Here is a 20,131-nt window from a genome sequence, read left to right as displayed (position 1 = left end):
AATTCTAAATTGTAGGAATCATGACCCACGGGGGAAGGGCGGGGCCATTATAGGGGAATCAAAGTTTTACATAGAAATATATAGGAAAAATCTTTGAAAATCTTCTTCTCAGGAACCACTGGGCCAAAAAAGCTGAAACATATGTGCCCATGGAAGGATCATGGGGTAGTGTTATTTCAAAATGTCTAAATTATGATCATTGGGGTAGGGTGGGGATGCATTATGTATAACAAGGGGGAAATCTGGTAAAGAACGGAATGGTCAAAGCTTCTCAGGTGAGCGATGTGGCCCATGGGCCTCTTGTTTTACAAAAAAAAATTGTCGGTTAAAATTTAATTAATGCAAGAAACTTCCACATGTATCATTGCTGCAGTAAAATTAATGGCTTATATATTATGTATTTTTATATTTTCATTCAGAAATATAGACCACCACAAGATGTTGAGCTGACTGAAGAAGATGTAAGTTTTTCAATTTTATTTTTGAGTATTTTTGCAACAAACTAAAAACAATTTGTATACAGTGTTATTTTTGCCCTCTCACCATACTTGAACTTCAAAGTCATTTTTCCCATTTCTGAATTCACCCTAACATGATTGTATTATAGAAATAAATGTTGTCTTCTTGGAATTGTGCCTTATTTTAATTCACCTTTTGTGTTGAGTTTTTACTCTCTAACGTAAGATAATTCTGGTTTTAGCTGAAGAAATTTCATTCCTACGATGAATGGTTGAAAGCTAGACATCCTTCAAAAAGACACAACCACAGGATGCGGGTAAGTCAAGCCAAAAGGATGTGAGTAAGTCAAGCCTGTAGGATTGCAAACAACCACAGAATGTAGATAGGTCAAACCTGTAAGATTACAAACAACCACAGGATGAGGGTAAGTCAAGCCTGTAGGATTTCAAACAACCACAGGATGAGGGTAAGTCAAGCATATAGGATTTCAAACAACCACAGGATGAGGGTAAGTCAAGCCTGTAGGATTTCAAACAACCACAGGATGTAGATAGGTCGAACCTGTAAGATTACAAACAACCACAGGATGAGGGTAAGTCAAGCCTATAGGATTTCGAACAATCACAGGATGTAAATAGGTCAAGGCTGTAGGATTTAAAACAACAACAAAATGGGGATAAGTCAAGCCTATAGGATTTCAAACAACCACAGGATGTAAATAGGTCAAGGCTGTAGGATTTAAAACAACAACAAAATGGGGATAAGTCAAGCCTGTAGGATTTCAAACAACCACAGGATGTAGGTAGGTCAAGGCTGTAGGATTTAAAACAACAACAAAATGAGGGTAAGTCAAGCCTATAGGATTTCAAGCAACCACAGGATGTAGATAGATCAAGTCTGTAGGATTTCAAACAACCACAGGATGAGGGTAAGTCAAGCCTATAGGATTTCGAACAACCACAGGATGAGGGTAAGTCAAGCCTATAGGATTTCAAACAACCACAGGATGAGGGTACGTCAAGCCTGTAGGATTACAAACAACCACAGGATGAGGGTAAGTCAATCCTACAGGATCTCAAACAACCACAGAATGGGGTAGGTCAAGGCTGTAGGATTTCAAACAACTTCAGGATGGGGGTAGGTCAAGCCTGTAAGATGCAAATAAGTCAATCCTACACGATGGATGTTAGTCAGGCTTACAGGTTGAAAAGAGGTCAAAACTGGAGGATTTTAAACCACCATGTTAAAGATCTTTGATATATAATTGTCTAGTATGTTGTAATTCATGTTTGATTCAAATTTGAAAATTTATAAATCAACAGCAATGTATATATAATTTATGTTTTATTTTCTGGTACATAAAGAAAGGAAAGAAGAAAGCAAACCAGAATCTTCTTCAGAAACCCAGACCTAAGAGTAAGAAGCAGCTGCTGGCAGAACAGAAGAGACGGGAACAGGTCAGTGTTAGAACTGACAGTATAATGTTTTAAAAATGGAGGCTTCAGATAATAACTGTAACTTGTTATGTCTTTGTCTGAGCAATATGCAAAAAGATTTTTCTGATCTCTTTGTATTATTTGAGAAATGCATGTTGTATTTCTAAAAAGCTGAGCTTTTTCCAAAGTTTCCACCATCTGTTGTATTATCAATTTGTAGGAAATGAGAGAAATAGGACAGACACTTTTACCAAAAATGGAGGAGAAGCAAATGAAGAAATCTACAGAAAATATACCATTATTGGTGTAAGTATTCTGCAGAAAATGTGACATCATCTATGTTTGTATTAAAGTGACAATACAAAGCATCTCTTCAAAAACAGACTTGTTAAAATTTTCCTATAGGATTTGGAATTCTTTTCATACTCATAAATGTATACACTTTTAGAAAATTACAAATTCTATAAGTAAATAATTCTGATTATTTCATTAAAATTGATAATTATTTATGATGCATAAATATATTCATCGCAACATGTTTGAGGTTCTACATTCCATGCTATACATGCATGCATCTAGTTTTCATAAACAAAACAGCATGGTAAGAGAGGGAAGCCCGGTAGGCCTGCTAAGTTGACCAAAACCAAAAACAAAACCAAAAATAGGGCTTGAAATTAAAAAGCAATTTTCCTGACAAAAATTATTTGGGAGATTAATGTAATCATTGGATGAAGAAGAAACAGGATCTCGGCGACATTCACGTAGGGCTCGCGAAGGTTCTACCCTACAGGTTTGTTGATACATGCTAACATTTCTCGTATCTCCATGGCTTTCAAAGAAAAAAAATTGGTGTAAACTCAACATAAAATTGCACTTATGACATATAAAAATTATTGCCATTTGAAGGGCAAATTGTATTGGAACTGCTGAAAGATATTTTGTTTGACATTTTGCCGCAATGACATATGATTTGGTGGATTTTCTTTTCCTGCACCCCAATACACAAAATGTCAACATTTGTACTTAATTGTAAAATTTGTCTGAAAGCAGACTAAAATGTTAACTATTATTAATTTACCGGAGAGTTTAAGATATTTTGATTCTGAAAATTGCTTTTACCTAATATTTCATTATAATTGTAAACCCTACATTGTATGCACGTGCCATTTTAGAATTCACAAGTGATACAAGTGGTACAAGTGAACAGATCTAAGTTGTACGACCCTTGATTTTCCGGCAGATTTAAATTACGTTCATTTTGTATGAGGAGAGAATATTAATTTTTCTCAAAATGCTTACTTCAACTTTTTACCTTATTCCTGAATGATATATTGGGAAAAATTTGAATGAAAAAGTACACAATTTGCAGCCGTTTTGTAGCTTTAATTAGAAACATAACATCATTGATGTAAGCAATGGGGTTGATAATAAATATTATTCTAAATAATAGGGCTGGGACGATATATCAATACGTATCACGATATTTGAGCCACGATACGATATGTATCACAATATGTTTAATTACTTATAAAATCTTTTTTTGCGTTGAAATAAACAAATTATTTCTTTGCACATAAGAATAATTTATTCAAAATAGTTGTTTATATGTTGTAAAACAAAAATATTTTACTCAAGTGGTGTTAATAATTATTTATTTTATATCTATATATATATTTAGCTTATTTATTTCATATGTTAAACCCCAAATGTTAAATAAAAAAAAGAAAAACAGAAGTTTTTTTTGACGATATTTCGATATTTCTTCATATGTATCGATTAGCGTATTGTCCTCACAGATATCACGATATATCGATATATCGTCCCAGCCCTTCCAAATAAAGGTGGATGAAAGGTGCATGTTTCCTAAAATTAATTTAAAATATGGACAAACGTTGGAATTAATATAACCTTGCAATGTCTGAACAGGAAGTTGACAACGGACGACCATTCTGAGGAGGTAGAGAACCAGCACAAGAAAAATTTCCAGCGTAAACAACAGGAAGAAGAGAAACTTCAGCTGCTGGAAGCACAGGAACGACAGAAAAATAAACGGCAGCAACGCAAAGACATGAAAGAGAAGGTCAGTTAACAAAAGTGGAATCATTTTGATTTATAGGGCTAGTGTTAGCAGATGGCTAAACATTTATGGGCTTATGGGGACATAAATTTTTGGGCTATAATTTTGTTAGACTTCAACTCTACATAATTCTTTTTCGAAGATGTTAAATCACTGGTGAGGGTTACCTGGAAAATAAGAGTATAAAAAAAAAAGAGTGTAAACATGGTAAAGGTGATAGGAAGGGTTTAAAATGGATGTTCTGGACAATTATTTACAATTAAGAGATGACATTGACAAAAAATAAGTGGACATTTTTTAAATTGATGTCTATTGTAGAAAAAGCAGTTACGTCAGGAAGCTGAAAAGGTGTTACAGGAGAAAAAGTTTTCTAATCCCGCCCCCAAAAGAAAAAAGACTGAACTGGAACTTCACGAAGAAAAGCAGACCAGCTTGTTTGGAAATAAGGACATCAACAAAGAAAATGTAACTCCAGCAAAAATCTTGGAATAATAAGTTGTTTTCCAATTCTTCTTTATGTTGTTAAAGAGATTTAGCTAAAATAACTCGAACAAGAAATTGAAAAAAAAATTGATTTGCTCTAAAATAATTTTTGTACAGGTGCTAGTTGATACAAGAAGAGCTGAAGAACACGAAACCAAATCCTCAATACTGGGAAAACATTTCAGTGATATAGGAAATTTATGTGCTACTTCAAATAATACTGTCAATATTACCCAGAATTCCCAGTCCAACAATGCCAATACTTTAGATCCATTCCCAGATAAAACCAAAAAGAATGATCTTGAAAATCCTAGTGCTAAACCCAAAATCTCCAATCAGCAAGGAGTTGTGACAAACCAACCAAAACAGACAGTCAGACCAGCAGGGAAGAATCAACCAAAAGACACTGAGGTGAAGTCTAGTCTACTACAGCGCCACCTACAGGAGTTTAATGATTTGCTAAAGGTTCAGCCACAGAGGCACACGGAACAGCAGCTAAAGGTCGAGAGGGCACGGCAGAGGGAGGAACAGCAGCTGATACAACAGCGGGAGCTAGACTCCCTCAGGAGTAGACACACAGAACAGGTAATGTTTATATGGGATGTTATCATTTTACCTCAGAAAGAGGGAGGAACAGCAGCTGATACAACAGCAGGAGTAGACACACTGAACAGGTAATGTTTATATGGGATGTTATCATTTTACCTAAGACAGAGGGAGAAACAGCAGCTGATACAACAGCGAGAGCTAGACTCCTTCAGGAGTAGGCACACTGAACAGGTTTGGGTGATGTTGTTAATATTGTATGTTATTATTTTTGAGAAGAAGGATTTTAATATATTTATTGCTTATGAGAGTTTTAAGTCAATTTACAATAGTTGATAGGTTGATGGAAAACATTCAGAATTGCTTAGTAACAGCACTTTTGGGTCATGAGAAAAACCCCACTGGTTTTTTCTTGTGAAAGTTGCTTCCTCAGAAAGTTTCAAATTACTCAACTTCATCATCTTGAAGCAAAATGATATTTTATACATGGAATTCATTGCAAGAAATCCTTATAACTTTCATCAATATCTGTTTCACACATTGGCTTCAGTTTCCCTGCCTCAACTGATCATTCTTATTTGTAGTTTGTACCTCCGAGTCTGACAGATGTGGGTAAAGAGTCAACAGGGATGGACATCTCAGTTCAGGAGGAGTTTGAGAGGATGAGGAAGGAGCACATACGTAAACAGCAGGAACTGGAGAGGAAGAGGAATGAGGAGGAGGTCCAGGAACTCAAGACTTATAGGAAGTGAGTAACGAGTCATAGCAAGTTATAAAACTTATAGGAACTCAAGACTTACAGGAAGTAAGTAACAAGTCAAAGCAAGTCTAAAAAAAACTCATAGAAACGAGAAGGTGGCTCAGGAACTCAAAACTTATAGGAAGTTAGTAATGAGTCATAGCAATTTATTAAACTCATCAGGAATGAGGAGGAGTTCCAGGAACTCAAGACTTACAGGAAGTAAGTAACGAGTCACAGTAAGTCTTAAAAAAATCATAGGAAGGAGGAGGAGGTCCAGGAACTCAAGACTTACAGGAAGTAAGTAATGAGTCACAGCAAATTATATAAACTCATAGGATGTTAGTAATGAGCCAATAGTTACAAGTCATAGCAAGTTATAACACTTATAGGAAGTTAGTAACAAGACACTGAAAGTTAAAAACTTAAAGAAAGTTTATACTAAATTATTGAAAGCAGATATATTTGATATGTTATCACAACTTTCGTCTTCATGTAAAAATGCACAGGATATATATACAATTGTCTGTAGGAGGCAGAAGTGGAAAGAACTACCAGTGGAGTCTACCCAGAAGTGGTTTGAGAGAGACATTGTGAATCGAGTCCCACCTCCAAAAGTCCAAGGTAATACTGCAAATCAGCTATTATTTGTATCAGCTTTTATTCCTGATTTGTAAATTTGAATTCAGTCTGCAACAGTAGTTGTGTAATTAATATTGAATGTTATCAGATCCCCCAGCACCCAGTATTAATGTATGGCAGCAGAGGAACCTACGACAGCAGCAGGTGACCTCACTGAGACCGAGGACAACACAGGAGGAGGAGGAGATTCTGAAACAGGTGCTCCTCCTGAGTGAGAAGACAGCAGCTCAAGAGGAGGAGCAGAGGAGGTAAGTCTGAACCATCCTACAGAAGACAGCAGCTCAAGAGGAGGAGCAGAGGAGGTAAGGATGTAACTCCTACAGAAGACAGCAGCTCAAGAGGTGAAGCAGAGAAGGTAAGTCTAAACCATCCTACAGAAGACAGCAGCTCAAGAGGAGGAGCAGAGGAGGTAAGTCTGAACCATCCTACAGAAGACAGCAGCTCAAGAGGAGGAGCAGAGGAGGTAAGTCTGAACCATCCTACAGAAGACAACAGCTGAAGAGGAGGAGCAGAGGAGGTAAGTCTGAACCCTCCTACAGAAGACAGTCACTAAATAGGAGAAGCAGAGGAGGTAAGTCTGAACCCTCCTACAGAAGACAGTCGCTCAAGAGGAGGAGCAGAGGAGGTAAGGATGTAACTCCTACAGAAGACAACAGCTCAAGAGGAGGAGCAGAGGAGGTAAGTCTGAACCATCTTACTAAAGACAGCAGCTCAAGAGGAGGAGCAGAGGAGGTAAGGATGTAACTCCTACAGAAGATAGCTCAATTGGAGGAGGAGCAGAGGAGGTAAGTCTGAACTATCCTGTAGGAGCACCAGCTCAAGAGGAGGAGCAAAGGAGGTAAGGCTGTAACTCATAAAGAGGAGGAGCATAGGAGGTAAGCTACTATAGTGAAGATAGAGGTCATAGGAGGTATGGATGTAACTCCTACAGGGGGCATAAGAAGCATATACGACAGCAGCAGGTGACATCACTGAGACCGAAGACAACACAGGAGGAGGAGGAGATTCTGAAACAGGTGCTCCTCCTGAGTGAGAAGACAGCAGCTCAAGAGGAGGAGCAAAGGAGGTAAGTCTGAACCATCCTACAGAAGACAGCAGCTCAAGAGGAGGAGCAGAGGAGGTAAGGATGTAACTCCTACAGAAGTGAGCAGCTCAAGAGGAGGTAAGTCTGAAGGACACAGGGGTACCCTCCTACTAAAAATCCTTAACAGTAATTTATTTAACAATTACTATGTGTTACCACATATTTTATTTTTTCATTAGGAAAAGTCCATTACTTATGGCAGCTTGGCATTTTTTTTCCATATACTATAGATTTGGAAATAATCACGATGGTTTTAATTTTGCTATGTTCGAGATTTATAATTTTTCTGCGAAATTAAACCCATCGTGAATGGTATAGTTTTTAAAAACTTTTAAATGTTTATACGAAAATCGGAATTAATTTCTTGCAGCGTGAAATAAAAACTCGCAATTGGGAAATTTTAACACCGTGGAATCAAAACAACTTACAGTAATTCAAGATATGATTTCGCCTGAATGCAATATTCAATGTTATAGGTACCGAGAGATCATGGCAGTGAAAAACTTCATACCAGAGCAGTTACAGAAGGGACTGGAAAGCCCATCATTGACAGAGGTCAACAGTTTTATAGATGATAGAGGGAAGAAAAAGATGTCCAGTAATTCTGATCAAGTCTCCACCACTAAAGGACAGAGGTAAATATGGAAGATATCAAATCTGGCTGAAAGATAACAACATTAAATACACTATAATAATCAATCTCAAGTCTCTTTGATGTATAGAAAACATCCTGTTATAAGAGATTTACATGATTATGTTTATAATATTTAGAACAACAGAAGTGAAGAAGAACCAGGAGGTTCCTGTCACAAAACTTGATAAACAAGCATCAAATCAGGGGGTAAAAGGTTCTGCTACCATTGTAACAACTAAAGATCCCAGGTAAGAGGTGTAGTTCATAGAGTCTCCTCAAGTAAAAATTGTGCCATTCTAGGAGATCTTTTAACTCGTATTATTTTTCTGCTTGTAATATCTAGGCCCACAGATTTGCAAAAGAACCAGGGTGTCCAACCATCAACAAAGCTTACTAAACCAGTGGCTAATGATAGCAGTGGAAAGAATTTTACTTCAGGCAGTGCTACCAAAAACCAAATGTTAGATTACTTTAAATAGTATTTTGATAAAGCCTATTCAAGAAAATATTGCTCTATGTGAATGATATGCAATTCAAGAAAAGAAAAAAAATTAATGAAAGAAACATAATATTTATACATTTTAAATGTAGGACTACTGGAATACAAAACAACAATGAAGTTAAAACATCAACGGAACCCAGTAAACCAGTGGCAAAAGCGGGCCCAATAAGTTTTGCTAAAGCTGTTACTACCAAAATGCAAAAGTAAGCTTATTGATACATGTACTTCACATTTCTCATTGGCTTTTTCATTTAAATGAATGTTTTAGGCACAATAATCACTTTTCTTTCTGCATTTAAAGCAGCAAAAAAGAAGTTGAGAACATCTGGGAATCTGTTCCAAACAAAAAACCAAAAAGCAGTTTTCTGTCAGGTGATAGACCAAAGTTATACACAGAGGAGGAAGCCCCAGAGAGACCTGTTCTAACTACAAACTATGCCAACCTCATACCTCCACCCAGAGTCCACATCTCCCCTCAGAAGACAGAGAAGGAATCCTGGGATGACGATGGCCAGTATCTGTACGTGTCCTCCAAACTACCCACCACTGCCAGAGAGTGCTACCGGTGGCAGACCAGCGCCAAAGTCGTGATGTCTGCAAACGAAAACAGGAACAATTCCGCCCATCCCAGTGCTTTGGAGCAAGAATCAAAAACATTACCTTGTAAGGAAAACAGCTCAATTGAAAAGAAAAATGATGTAAAACTGAATCAAACTGATTTGAAAAGAAATAGACCTGATATGCCTAGGTATGTGCCTGGAAGTGGATCTTTAAAACCTAGTGGCAAGAAAGATGTAAATGGAAATATTAAGGAAGAAAAAGACCAACCAGCTTTGGCAGAAAGTACCCAGTTGGAGAAGGAAGAAAGTACACAGAAGGCTAGGAACCCTTGGTCCAATAAGGCCATTGATCATCAATCTGGTGATCCAAGACCTAATGCTGAGTGGTCAGAAAGCAAGCAATTCCCACTGAAAGCAATCAAGTCTACCTCTAGTGACAGAATTCCTGCTCCTCTACAAAACCCAATTCTTGGGAAAGCTTTCCTGAGCCAGAATTTGAAAGAGCCAATTTTATCACAAATTAGTGCCAAAGCCATGGCACCCTTACAGAATAATCTTCAGGGTTCCAATCTCCAGGGTAATTCTCAGAAGATGGAGGAGTCAACAGGCCAGAGAGCTGGAGCAATGACTGCACCTTTGACAGCTGGAGGGGCCTGCACTTTGTCTCATGTTAAGGTTAAAGAAGAACTTGGCCCTTCTCTTCCTGCCACCCTGACAGTCAATTATCAAAATATTGATGATTATTGGAATGTTTCCAATATTACAAGAAAAACTGAGCAAATCAAGAAAGAAGCAGAGGTTAAGAAGTCACCTGACTCATTGTCATCATTACATGGTACACAGGACAAGTCTTCCATCCAATCAAGAGAGACCACAAAGCCTCTGAACCAATCAGAAGAGAAGACTGAATCCTTGATAGCTTCACTGCAACGGAAGGCATATCAGATGACCACTTCTAGCAGGGGTTCCTCTGGTGCTGTACGTGACGACTGGGCTATTCCTACAAAACAACCAATCAAAACTGAGAAACCTAACAGTCCTTCTGAATTTTTTATATCACCAGAAAAGGTTGTAAGTGAACAGACCAGTGCAGCTGTTGGTGCTGCATCACACTACACAGTGCCACCAGTTTTGCCATTTGTCCAAAACAAAGAAAAGCAGACGACAGCAATGTCAGACAAAATTGTGCCGAAACAAGAGAGCTGGGAAGATGAAATATCTGCACCTATTATCAGCAAAGAAGCAAAGAACAGCAACCTACCAAAAACTGAAAAGATCAAAGTGCAAACTGTTCAAGATGGAGCTGAAAGTGATGAAAAAGTATTGCAACTACCTCCAAAGAAAATGTCAAGCATGTTCAACAAGATGGCAAAGTTTGGCATCAGTCCAAACCCCATTAAAAAGGAAAAGACCAGTGAAAGCTCTCCCACTTCTCTGCCTACATCTGATGCAGAGGGGAGTCAGGAACCAAAACCTGAGAGACCTGGCTACAGACAGCGACCAATGAAACTGGTGTCCAAACCCTCCAAAACTTTCGCAGATACAGTCAAGACAGAAGACAAAGCTGAGGAGAGTCCACAAGCAAAGAAAACTGAGGTTGAAGAGCTGGATAGTTTAGGACTCAATTTTGATAAAATGTCTTTGGTGGATAATACTTTAAGTTCTCCAACACAAGAAATGTCACAGTCACTGAAAGACAATGGAGTCGTTTCCTCTGATTCTAGGCCTCCTGTAGTGAATGTACAAGACAGTGTAGCTCCGAAACGTCAGAAACCACAGGACGCCAGCTTAGCTCAGACAACCAGCTCCAAAGATAAGGAGGATTGGGAGAGTGAACTTATCACCTTACCCACAAAGAGTGGTCCTCCAACTCGATCCAATGCTGCGGCAGAGAACTTCTTCAAAGAAAAGATGAGGACTGTCAAAAAAGACAGTTTCGAGCATAGATTGCCTGTGTTGAAGAGCCTGACAAAACATGAGGAAGACTTGAAAAATTACCAGACTTCTGAACCACAAGCTTCAGCATCTAATGATCAGAATGAAGAACGTTCTGTAAATGGGGACCAATTCAAAGAGAGAATTACCAGCGAACAGCATTCCACGCAAACGACATTTCCAACTCCAGCAGTTAAAACAACACACCAAGAACTTCCCACTTCAATTTTCAATCATGTCTCTTCAACTTTTGCTTCATCAGAAACTTCCAAGTCTGTTCAGTCATACTCAATTCAATCTGGACCCACAGGTACAACTTCTAATCATAGGAACATTGATCATGTCAGCCCAGAACCAGTCAACTCTGTCATTGATTTAACAAACACACCAGAAAGGAACATGGCTTCGATGAAAACAGAACCATTCATTGATTTAACATACACACCAGAAAAGAGCCAGGACACCTTTCCCCCAGGTTTGCACCTTCCCACTGCTGAGAATTCCAATACCATTCAACAGCCATCAGGTGTTGCTTCAGCAGATCCCATGGGTATCCCAAACCTTGGTTTACCTCTGTCAATGCCACCACACCTTGTTCAGGCTTATATGCAGTATCTTGCCACAGCAGGTGGTGCACTAGGTGGAGGAATTGGGATGTTGCCAAATTTACCTCTCCTCCCAGGGATAGCACCACTTCTGTCTCTGGGGTTGCCAAATCCTCTGTTGCCAAATCCACTTCTCCCTATGAATTTTATGGGGCTACCTACACAGCCTCTAGTTGATCCTTCACAGGGTGTAAATCAACCTCAAACACATGCTGGGATGTCTGAAAGTCAGCCACAATCACACAACAACCAGCCTCAACCTGTTCAACCACAGTCTCATGATCAGCCTCAACTTGAAAATCAGCCAAAGCCAAATAGTCAGCCTCAACCTGAAATTTGGCCACAGTCACATGGTCAGCCTCAATCTGAAATTCAACTGCAGTCACATGGTCAGCCTCAGCCTGAAAATCATGATAACTATGGAAAGCCATTCCAGACATCTGCCAACCCACAGACAACAAATCAGGGTTTGTTCCACACTCAGTCAGGTTCACAATTTCAGCATTCCAAGTCAATGTCAACCAGGGAGCATATGCATAATTTGGGGCTTCCACAACCAAATAATTCAATGGCTGATGAAAATAAACCACAAGGTTTAAATGCAGCACAGATGAGGAACACCACAAAACCAACCACAGAATGCTGGGATTCAGATGAAGCTCCTGTTACCAAAAAGTCGTTCAGAATGCCATGTATAGACAGTCAGAGGCAAGATGCTTTCTCAATGAGACAACAATCTTCTAAAGAAGATAACCAAAAAGGTATTCCCACAAAACATCATGATGAACCTGTATCAGCTAAAATGGGGCAATTTACACACAGTTATTCCAAACCCGTTTCTACAGACGGTGAAGAGAATCGGTGGCATGGAGGAAAAAGCCTGCCATTTAGAAGTGTGTTTGATGAGAAGCCACCAGTGACCAAACTTCCGGAGAGTCTGGTGAAGAGGAAGGAACAGACGCGTACGGTGCAGGCCCTGATCCAGCATGTCCTGAAAGAAAACCAGGAGGGAAAAAAGGTACAAAATTCATTGTGTTTAACTGGTAACTGAAGTTAATCTTATACTGTGGTCTACAAACCAGAAAATTGACTTCCTTTATTCATTTTTTTTTCATTTTCTTTAATTAGTATTTTTAGATGAATGGGTAAATTAAATGTAATGTGGTAACTTGTGTGTTTGCAGGCTGATTTGCTTTCCTGTAACATGGATAGAAACTGATTTCACCTCCCAGCAAAGAAGAGAAGAAGATCCATTGGTTAATGCATGTGATTGGACATATATGGATTTCTCTCCCCTTTTCCAAAAGAGACATTAGCATTTTATACAATATGTGCTTTTACCTGCCATGGATTCTTTTGTCTAAAAATATTTACATTTGCTTTTCATGATTTTGTTCAACAGATAAATTGTGATTATGCTGATTAATAATGTTTATGAAATTTAGATAGATTTACCTTTTGCCAAGGTCCTATACAATGTCATGTAAATCTATGCAGTGTATCACTACAGTTTATTACACTTCAATTGTTTAAATCTCAATTAGAGTTTTTTTATGCTTTTGATGATATCTAAAGTTTTTTTTTCGAATCAGCCTATTTCTCTCACAAAACAATTTTATTTCAATTATTCTAAGTAAAAAGAAATTACCTCCTAGTTTAAAAGTTGATCTCATGAATTTACACACTGTTGGGTTACATTTGGTTACTAGAATTTTGATTCTCTGATATTTGAAAACAAATTATTTTTTTCTTTGTTTCTGTATTACATTGAAATTGGGTATTATGCAGTATTAAATATGTGCCAGTATTCTATTGTGCCAAGAACATTTACTCCGGTATATAGCAGCATTGTAGTGCTTTAGCTTAGATCTGTAGTGCTTAATATTCATTGTTATTTTTTTTATACTGAATGTGTTGTGATTTAATTTCAATAAAGTTCTAAATTTTGCTACAACGGACATTAAGAGATTGGAAAATACATATAACACATATTAATTAGCTCAGTGAATTGTTCCACTATTTTTTTTTTAGCCATTTGCATTAGGGTTTTCACTGTCCATCTGCCAGTGGATGATTCTCCTTTGTAGTGAATGAACCTTGATAAAGCCTTTCTCTTTGATTTTTTTTAAATAAACTGCATCTATCTGTTTAGGGGTATTTGCTTGAAAATAACTAGAAATGTGACTTGCAAAACTATAATTTCTTAAATGATAGTTATATTATTTCAGTTCAGTGTTTTAAATGTAAGACCATGTCAACTGTTTTAATTTCTGATTGAAGCTGTTGATTTTTTTGTTATTCCTCATTCAACATGTTTCCAACCAATGTGACCAAACCAGTCATGTCCAAATTTACATAGTCAAGTATTAGATATGAAGGCTTTTGTATTATTTGCGGGTTGTACATTTGTTTATTTTTGTTTTTTAAATAAATTTTATCTTTAAAAATATCAGTGTTGTTTTTATATGCCCGTCTTAAGACGGGACGTATTATGTTTTAGGCTTCGTGTCCGTCTGTCTGTCCGTCCGTCCGTCTGCTAGCTTTTCTCGTGTCCGGCTCATAACTTTAATACTATAAGGCCTAGAGTTATCAAACTTTGTCAGCTGATACATCTTTGGTAGAAGGTGTGTCGCGCACAAAAAGTAGGTCTCTCTGACCTATAATTAAAAAGTTATAGCCAAATATGGAAAAATCCTGTCCGGTCCATAACTCGAAAACTATTAGACTTAGAATCATCAAACTTGGCCAGTTTATGCATCTTAGGTAGAAGGTGTTATGCGACCTATTTTAAGGTCACTGTGACCTTTAATTTAAGTGGAATTTAAAAAAAATGTCTTTTTATCTATTCATTTACATATTCAAAAAAATGTAAAACTATTGCACTAACCTTATTAGAAAAATTTTAAATCAAGAAAATACTTATTTTTTTAGCATATACTTGACAGCAATCTATAACAAATATAATGTATGTTAGAGAAATTCCACCACTCCCATGAGTCTAATTATCAAGCACTGGATAAGAAGAATTTGATAACAGAAAATTGCATGTCAAATTAGAGAGAGAAATTAATGAGTTCAGTGTGAGGAGTAGCTGTAAGAGCATCGGTGCTATCTATTTCCCTTGAGTATTAGGCCAAATGGGTAAGCCTGTTGGATTAAAAATAGCTCTTGTTGGCTAGCCGTTTTAAAATGAATTTTATGAGAAGTAATTAAAACTAATTTGATATTGCATATTAAACTATTTTGATATTACATAATATTATGAACTTAAAAATTAATTTTATGGGGGTAGGGGTGGAATCTGCATGTCCATATGAATTGCATATTAACAATTAACTGACATCAAATCTAAAAAAAATCATTGATGTTTTATATGTTTTAAAAATGTTTTATGGTAGATAGTGCAGATCCAATAATCTTTTGGGAGTAATGAGTAGACAAGCATCCAGTTAAAGATTAATTAATGTGTTCAATGTAGGAAGGCTTTCATTTCTTCAGAGCATGGTATTATCTGTATCCTTCGGGAATTAGACAGAACTGTTGGTCAGTTTATATTTGATTGCCAGCCTTTTATTTCCAAAATTAACTAGTGCTAATTGTAACGGGGACCGTTACAGATGTTCCCCAAACGCTCCCCAACTCCCTTTTGGTGCCATATTCCCTGTAATCTCTATTAAATAAGAAATACTTAATGGAATTTAAACTTATCAAGGTCTTCCCAGAAGAATACAAAATATATTTAAATTTAAGCATTGTACGCGTGTTCATGTGCGTAACGGCCATATTATCTTGCCTACACTATCTATATATTTTAATATACTTGATATCAAATATGTTATCCAAAATTATTAAAAAATACACTCATTCGAGTGTATTTTTAATTTTACTCATTTCACGTGCACGCACGTGCAAGCAAGTGCATGATGAATACACCTTCTTGTAGGAGTCCCTTATATTTATCTATGTTCTAAATCCCATCCTGTTTGGTTAAAAAACAAGGGAGTTATAGCCATTTGAAGTTTCAGCCAATCAGATTGCAGCACACATGCATTCACGTGATTTCATGAATTTTTTATCTTAATCGTATTGAAGGATATCTTAATGAATGACTGATTTTAAAATTCCAAACATTTCGTCAAAAAACAAAATAAATATAGCCATTTAAAGTTTCAGCCAATCAAATTGCAACACACGTGCATGCGCGTGATTTCATGATTTTCTTTCTATATCGTATTGTAGGATATCCTACTGCATGACTATGTTTTAAATTTCAAAGCATTTCGTCAAAAAACAAAGGAGATATAGCCATTTAAAGTTTCAGCCAATCAGATTGCAGCACGCATGCATGCGCATGTTTTCATGAAAATTTTTATATATCATGCTGTAGATCTTCATAATTTAAGACTTTGTTCAAAATTTCAAAAGATTATGACAAGAAACATGAAAAATATTGAGACTTTAGTTTCAGCCAATCAGAGCGAAGCGCACGTGCATGCGCGTGAAATCTTGCTATTTTGACCATGTCATCATGTCTATACTACTAATATATCCTTATATTATGAGTTTCAAAGCATTTCATCAAGAAATAGAAAGTTGCGGCTATATCTATTATATTAGTCATTTCACGTGTTGCACGTGCGCGCTCTTGCAAGCACGTGCGCGAGGAACATGTCATTATGCATATACAACTAATATATACTTATATTATGAGTTTCAAAGCATATAGTCAAAAAATAGAAAAGTTACGGCTATATCTATTATACTGGTCATTTCACGTGTTGCACGTGCACGCTCTTGCAAGCACGTGCGCGGAAAATGACCTTGATTCCGCAAATCTACATAACATGTCTACTAACCCTAAAAAGGTTTTACCTACTTCGGATGAACAGTTTACAAGATCACTCGCGGACAAAAAAGTACCCAGGAAGAAGAAGAAAAAAAATAATAATAAAAAACAGAGTAAAAACAATATGTTCCCCAACTTCGTTTGGGGAACATAATTAGGTATAGATAAAGTTGTGAAGACTAATTTGATATTGTTTAAAATGATAGGCATTTGGCAAGGTATAGAAATCTATGAATGATGCAATATTTGTTATAATTAATGCCTACACCACAGGAGATGGATAAACAATTTTTTTAAAGTGTGTAAAAATCATTGAAATCTTAAAATCAAGATTGACATGATTTTCCTGCACTTTTAACTGTTTCAGATACATTGTAATTGTAATTTTTTGACAGGCGTATCATGCTGTGGCGTGGCACTTTATTTAGGTCAGATGATACAAACTTTTTTTTTCTTTGGAGGAGACTTCATTAATATCATGTTACAAGTTTAGAAAAGTGGATAATTCTTTCATTTTTTTCTTCTAAGAACTGGAAAATGAAAGAGACTTGGAAAATATTTGTAACATTTCAATAAAATTACAGATATGGACAAAACAGACTTGGTAAAGGTTTACAGATAAAAAATTTCGGAATATGTTACCTTGGTGCTAAAAGTGTAATACAGATATCGATGTATAAACTTTAAAAAAAAAAATTATACCAAGCCAGGTGAATTTAATGAGGAAAAACGCATTGACAAAAATCAGCAATATCACATGGGTTGATTTTTACCATTTTGCTTTTCCTAATAAAATTCATTAAAATGTTGTTTCTTTAAAGAATTTTTTTTTTCGTATCATCTGTCAATATTAAAGTCTTTTCTTTTGAATGTCTATGCATGGTGGTTAATTCAACAGAGATTCATAATAACTGGTCATTTTTATTATTAAGGATTTGCAGGTGCCCTATAGTAATCACTGTGTCCGTCCGTCTGTCTGTCTAGCTGTCCGTCTGTCTGTCTCCCGTCCACAAATTTTCTGTTTTTTCCCAGGGTAGTTCAATAGGCAGAAAGACATATTTTGATGCTAAGTTTGTTTCTCTTTGTCCCTTAGTTTGGAGCTAGGGTGGTGGGTAGATTCCTTAACTTTATATAAGAATGCATTGGCAAAGAAAGATAACCGCTGAAGATGTTCCCATTGTAAACTGAATGCTGCTATGAGTCCCTTGGGATTAATTAGCATTCCTCCTGAAGAAAATACAAAGCATTATCTTTATCTGTCACATTGAGATATAAAAAATTCAGAAGGACTGTTAGGATTCTCTGTTTTGATTGGTTGTTTTGTAGGAATAGCCCAGTAGTCATGTACAGCACCAGAGGAGCCGCTGCTAGAAGTGGTCATCTGATATGCCTTCCGCTGCAATGAAGCTATCAGGGATTCAGTCTTCTCTTCTGATTGGTTCAGAGGCTTTGTGGTCTCTCTTGATTGGATGGAAGACTTGTCCTGTGTACCATGTAATGATGACAATGAGTCAGGTGACTTCTTAACCTCTACTTCTTTCTCGACTTGCACAGATTTCCTTGTAATATTGGTAACATTCCAATAATCATTGGTATTTTGATTATTAAGTAATTGCTCCAGCTCTCGGAACTGTTGACTCCTCAACCTTCTTAGAATTACCCTGGGGATTGAAACCTTGAAGATTATTCTGTAAGGGTGCCATGGCTTTGGCGCTAATTTGTGATAAAATTGGCCCTTTCAAATTCCTGCTTTCCCAAGAATTGGGTTTTGTAGAGGAGCAGGAATTCTGTTACTAAAGGTAGACTTGACTGCTTTCAGTGGGAATTGCTTCCTTTCTGACCACTCAGCGTTAGGTCTTGGATCACCAGATTGATGATCAATGGCCTTATTGGACCAAGGGTTTCTAGCCTTTTTGGTTCTGGTTGGTCTTTTTCTTCCTTAATATTTCCATTTACATCTTTCTTGCCACTAAGTTTTAAAGATCCACTTCCAGGCACAAACCTAGGCATATCAGGTCTATTTCTTTGTAAATCAGTTTGATTCAATTTTACATCATTTTTCTTTCCATCCTCAACACTTGAGCTATGTTCTTTACAAGATAGTGTTTTTGATTCTTGCTCCAAAGCACTGGGATGGGCGGAATTGTTCCTGTTTTCATTTGCAGACATCACGACTTTGGCACTGGTCTTCCACCGGTAGCACTCTCTAGCAGCGGTGGGTAGTTTGGAGGACACGTACAGATACTGTTCGTCGTCGTCCCAGGATTCCTTTTCTGTCTTCTGAGGGGAGGCATGGACTCCTGGGGGAGGTATCAGGTTGGCGTAGTTCGTGGTAAGAACAGGTCTCTCTGGGACTTCCTCCTCCTTGTATAACTTTGGTCTATCACCGAATGGAAAACTGTTTTTGGGCTTTTTCTTTGGAACAGATTCCCAGATGTTCTCAACTTCTTCTTCTTTGGTGCTAAATGTGAAGAAAGACATATAATTATGGTGCCTAAAATCATAATCATTTAATTGAAAAGATGAATAAGAAATGTGAAGTACATATATTGATAAGCTTACTTTTGCATTTTGGTTGTAACAGCTTTAGCAAAATTTATTGGGCCCGATTTTGTTACTGGTTTTCTTGGCTCTGCTGATGTTTTAACTTCACTGTTGTTTTGTATTCCAGTATTCCTACATTTAAAATGTATATACATTATATTTATTTAATTCATTTTTTTAAAACATTTAAAATGTATATATCAAAATGGTATATAAAGTAATCTTACATTTGGTTTTTGGTAGTGCTGTCTGAAGTAAAATTCTTTACACATTATATTTATTTAATTCATTTTTTAAAAACTTTCTTGCACATCATTCACATATAGGAATTTTTTTTTTCTTGAATAGGCTTTATCAAATTGCTATTTAAAGTAATCTTACATTAAGTTTTTGGTAGCACTGCCAGAAGTAAAATTCTTTACACTGTTATCATTAGCCACTGGTTAAGTAAGCTTTGTTGATGGTTGGACACCCTGGTTCCTTTGCAGATCTGCAGTCCTAGATAATACAAGCAGAAAAATGTTACGAGATCTGCTGGAATGGAACAATATTTACTTAAACATACCTCTGAGAACATCAGGCTTTACCTGGGCTCTTTAGTTTTCACAATGGAAGCGGAACTTCTCACCCCCTCGTTTGCGGCTTGACACAGATTCCTGGGTATTTTTCACTTCTGTTGTCCTTAGTATTATAAAAAGAATCATGTTAATTCTTTAATAACAGGATGTTTTCTGTAAGTGAAAGAGACTTTATAATAACTGCTGTTCCTTCTGCCCTAACAGTTAATAATCAAAATACCAATGATTATTGGAATGTTTACAATATTACAAGGAAATCTGTGCAAGTCAAGAAAGAAGCAGAGGTTAAGAAGTCACCTGACTCATTGTCATCACATGATACACAAGACAAGTTTTCCGTCCAATCAAGAGAGACCACAAAGTCTCTGAACCAATCAGAAGAGAAAACTGAATCCCCTATAGCTTCACTGCAGCGGAAGGCATATCAGATGACCACTTCTAGCAGCGGCGCCTCTGGTGCT

At 36.9% G+C, this 20,131-nt stretch overlaps 2 protein-coding genes across 2 annotated transcripts in view; one reads left to right on the top strand and one right to left on the bottom strand.

Annotated features, from left to right (window-relative positions):
- The window catches only part of LOC134257429 (kinesin-related protein 4-like), a 19,313-nt gene extending 5,164 nt beyond the window's left edge, over positions 1-14,149 (top strand). Inside the window, exons 7-22 of the mRNA XM_062740047.1 lie at positions 420-461; positions 701-775; positions 1,824-1,916; positions 2,116-2,201; positions 3,822-3,975; positions 4,291-4,437; positions 4,573-5,040; positions 5,586-5,749; positions 6,273-6,364; positions 6,471-6,630; positions 7,943-8,101; positions 8,238-8,348; positions 8,444-8,560; positions 8,692-8,805; positions 8,904-12,720; positions 12,886-14,149. Of these exons, the coding sequence (XP_062596031.1) occupies positions 420-461; positions 701-775; positions 1,824-1,916; positions 2,116-2,201; positions 3,822-3,975; positions 4,291-4,437; positions 4,573-5,040; positions 5,586-5,749; positions 6,273-6,364; positions 6,471-6,630; positions 7,943-8,101; positions 8,238-8,348; positions 8,444-8,560; positions 8,692-8,805; positions 8,904-12,720; positions 12,886-12,921 (5,835 nt within the window). The 3' untranslated portion in view covers positions 12,922-14,149. The remainder of the gene's footprint in view (positions 1-419; positions 462-700; positions 776-1,823; positions 1,917-2,115; positions 2,202-3,821; positions 3,976-4,290; positions 4,438-4,572; positions 5,041-5,585; positions 5,750-6,272; positions 6,365-6,470; positions 6,631-7,942; positions 8,102-8,237; positions 8,349-8,443; positions 8,561-8,691; positions 8,806-8,903; positions 12,721-12,885) is intronic.
- A 3,651-nt stretch (positions 14,150-17,800) lies between these two features.
- Positions 17,801-19,579, bottom strand: LOC134257428 (uncharacterized). Its single transcript, XM_062740046.1, has 4 exons — positions 19,474-19,579; positions 19,111-19,224; positions 18,390-19,009; positions 17,801-18,261 (listed from the first exon to the last, which is right to left on the bottom strand). Coding segments are annotated over exons 1-4 (1,197 nt in total). The 5' UTR covers positions 19,476-19,579.
- Between the last annotated feature and the right edge of the window lie 552 nt (positions 19,580-20,131).

The sequence above is a fragment of the Saccostrea cucullata genome, unplaced genomic scaffold (genome assembly GCF_032062105.1).
Source record: "Saccostrea cucullata isolate Sc308-1 unplaced genomic scaffold, CSIRO_AGI_Scuc_v1 ctg1671, whole genome shotgun sequence".
Taxonomy (NCBI): Eukaryota; Metazoa; Mollusca; class Bivalvia; order Ostreida; family Ostreidae; genus Saccostrea; species Saccostrea cuccullata.
The sequence above is the reverse complement of the archived record's forward strand: the minus strand, read 5'-3'. Positions and strand labels throughout refer to the sequence as shown.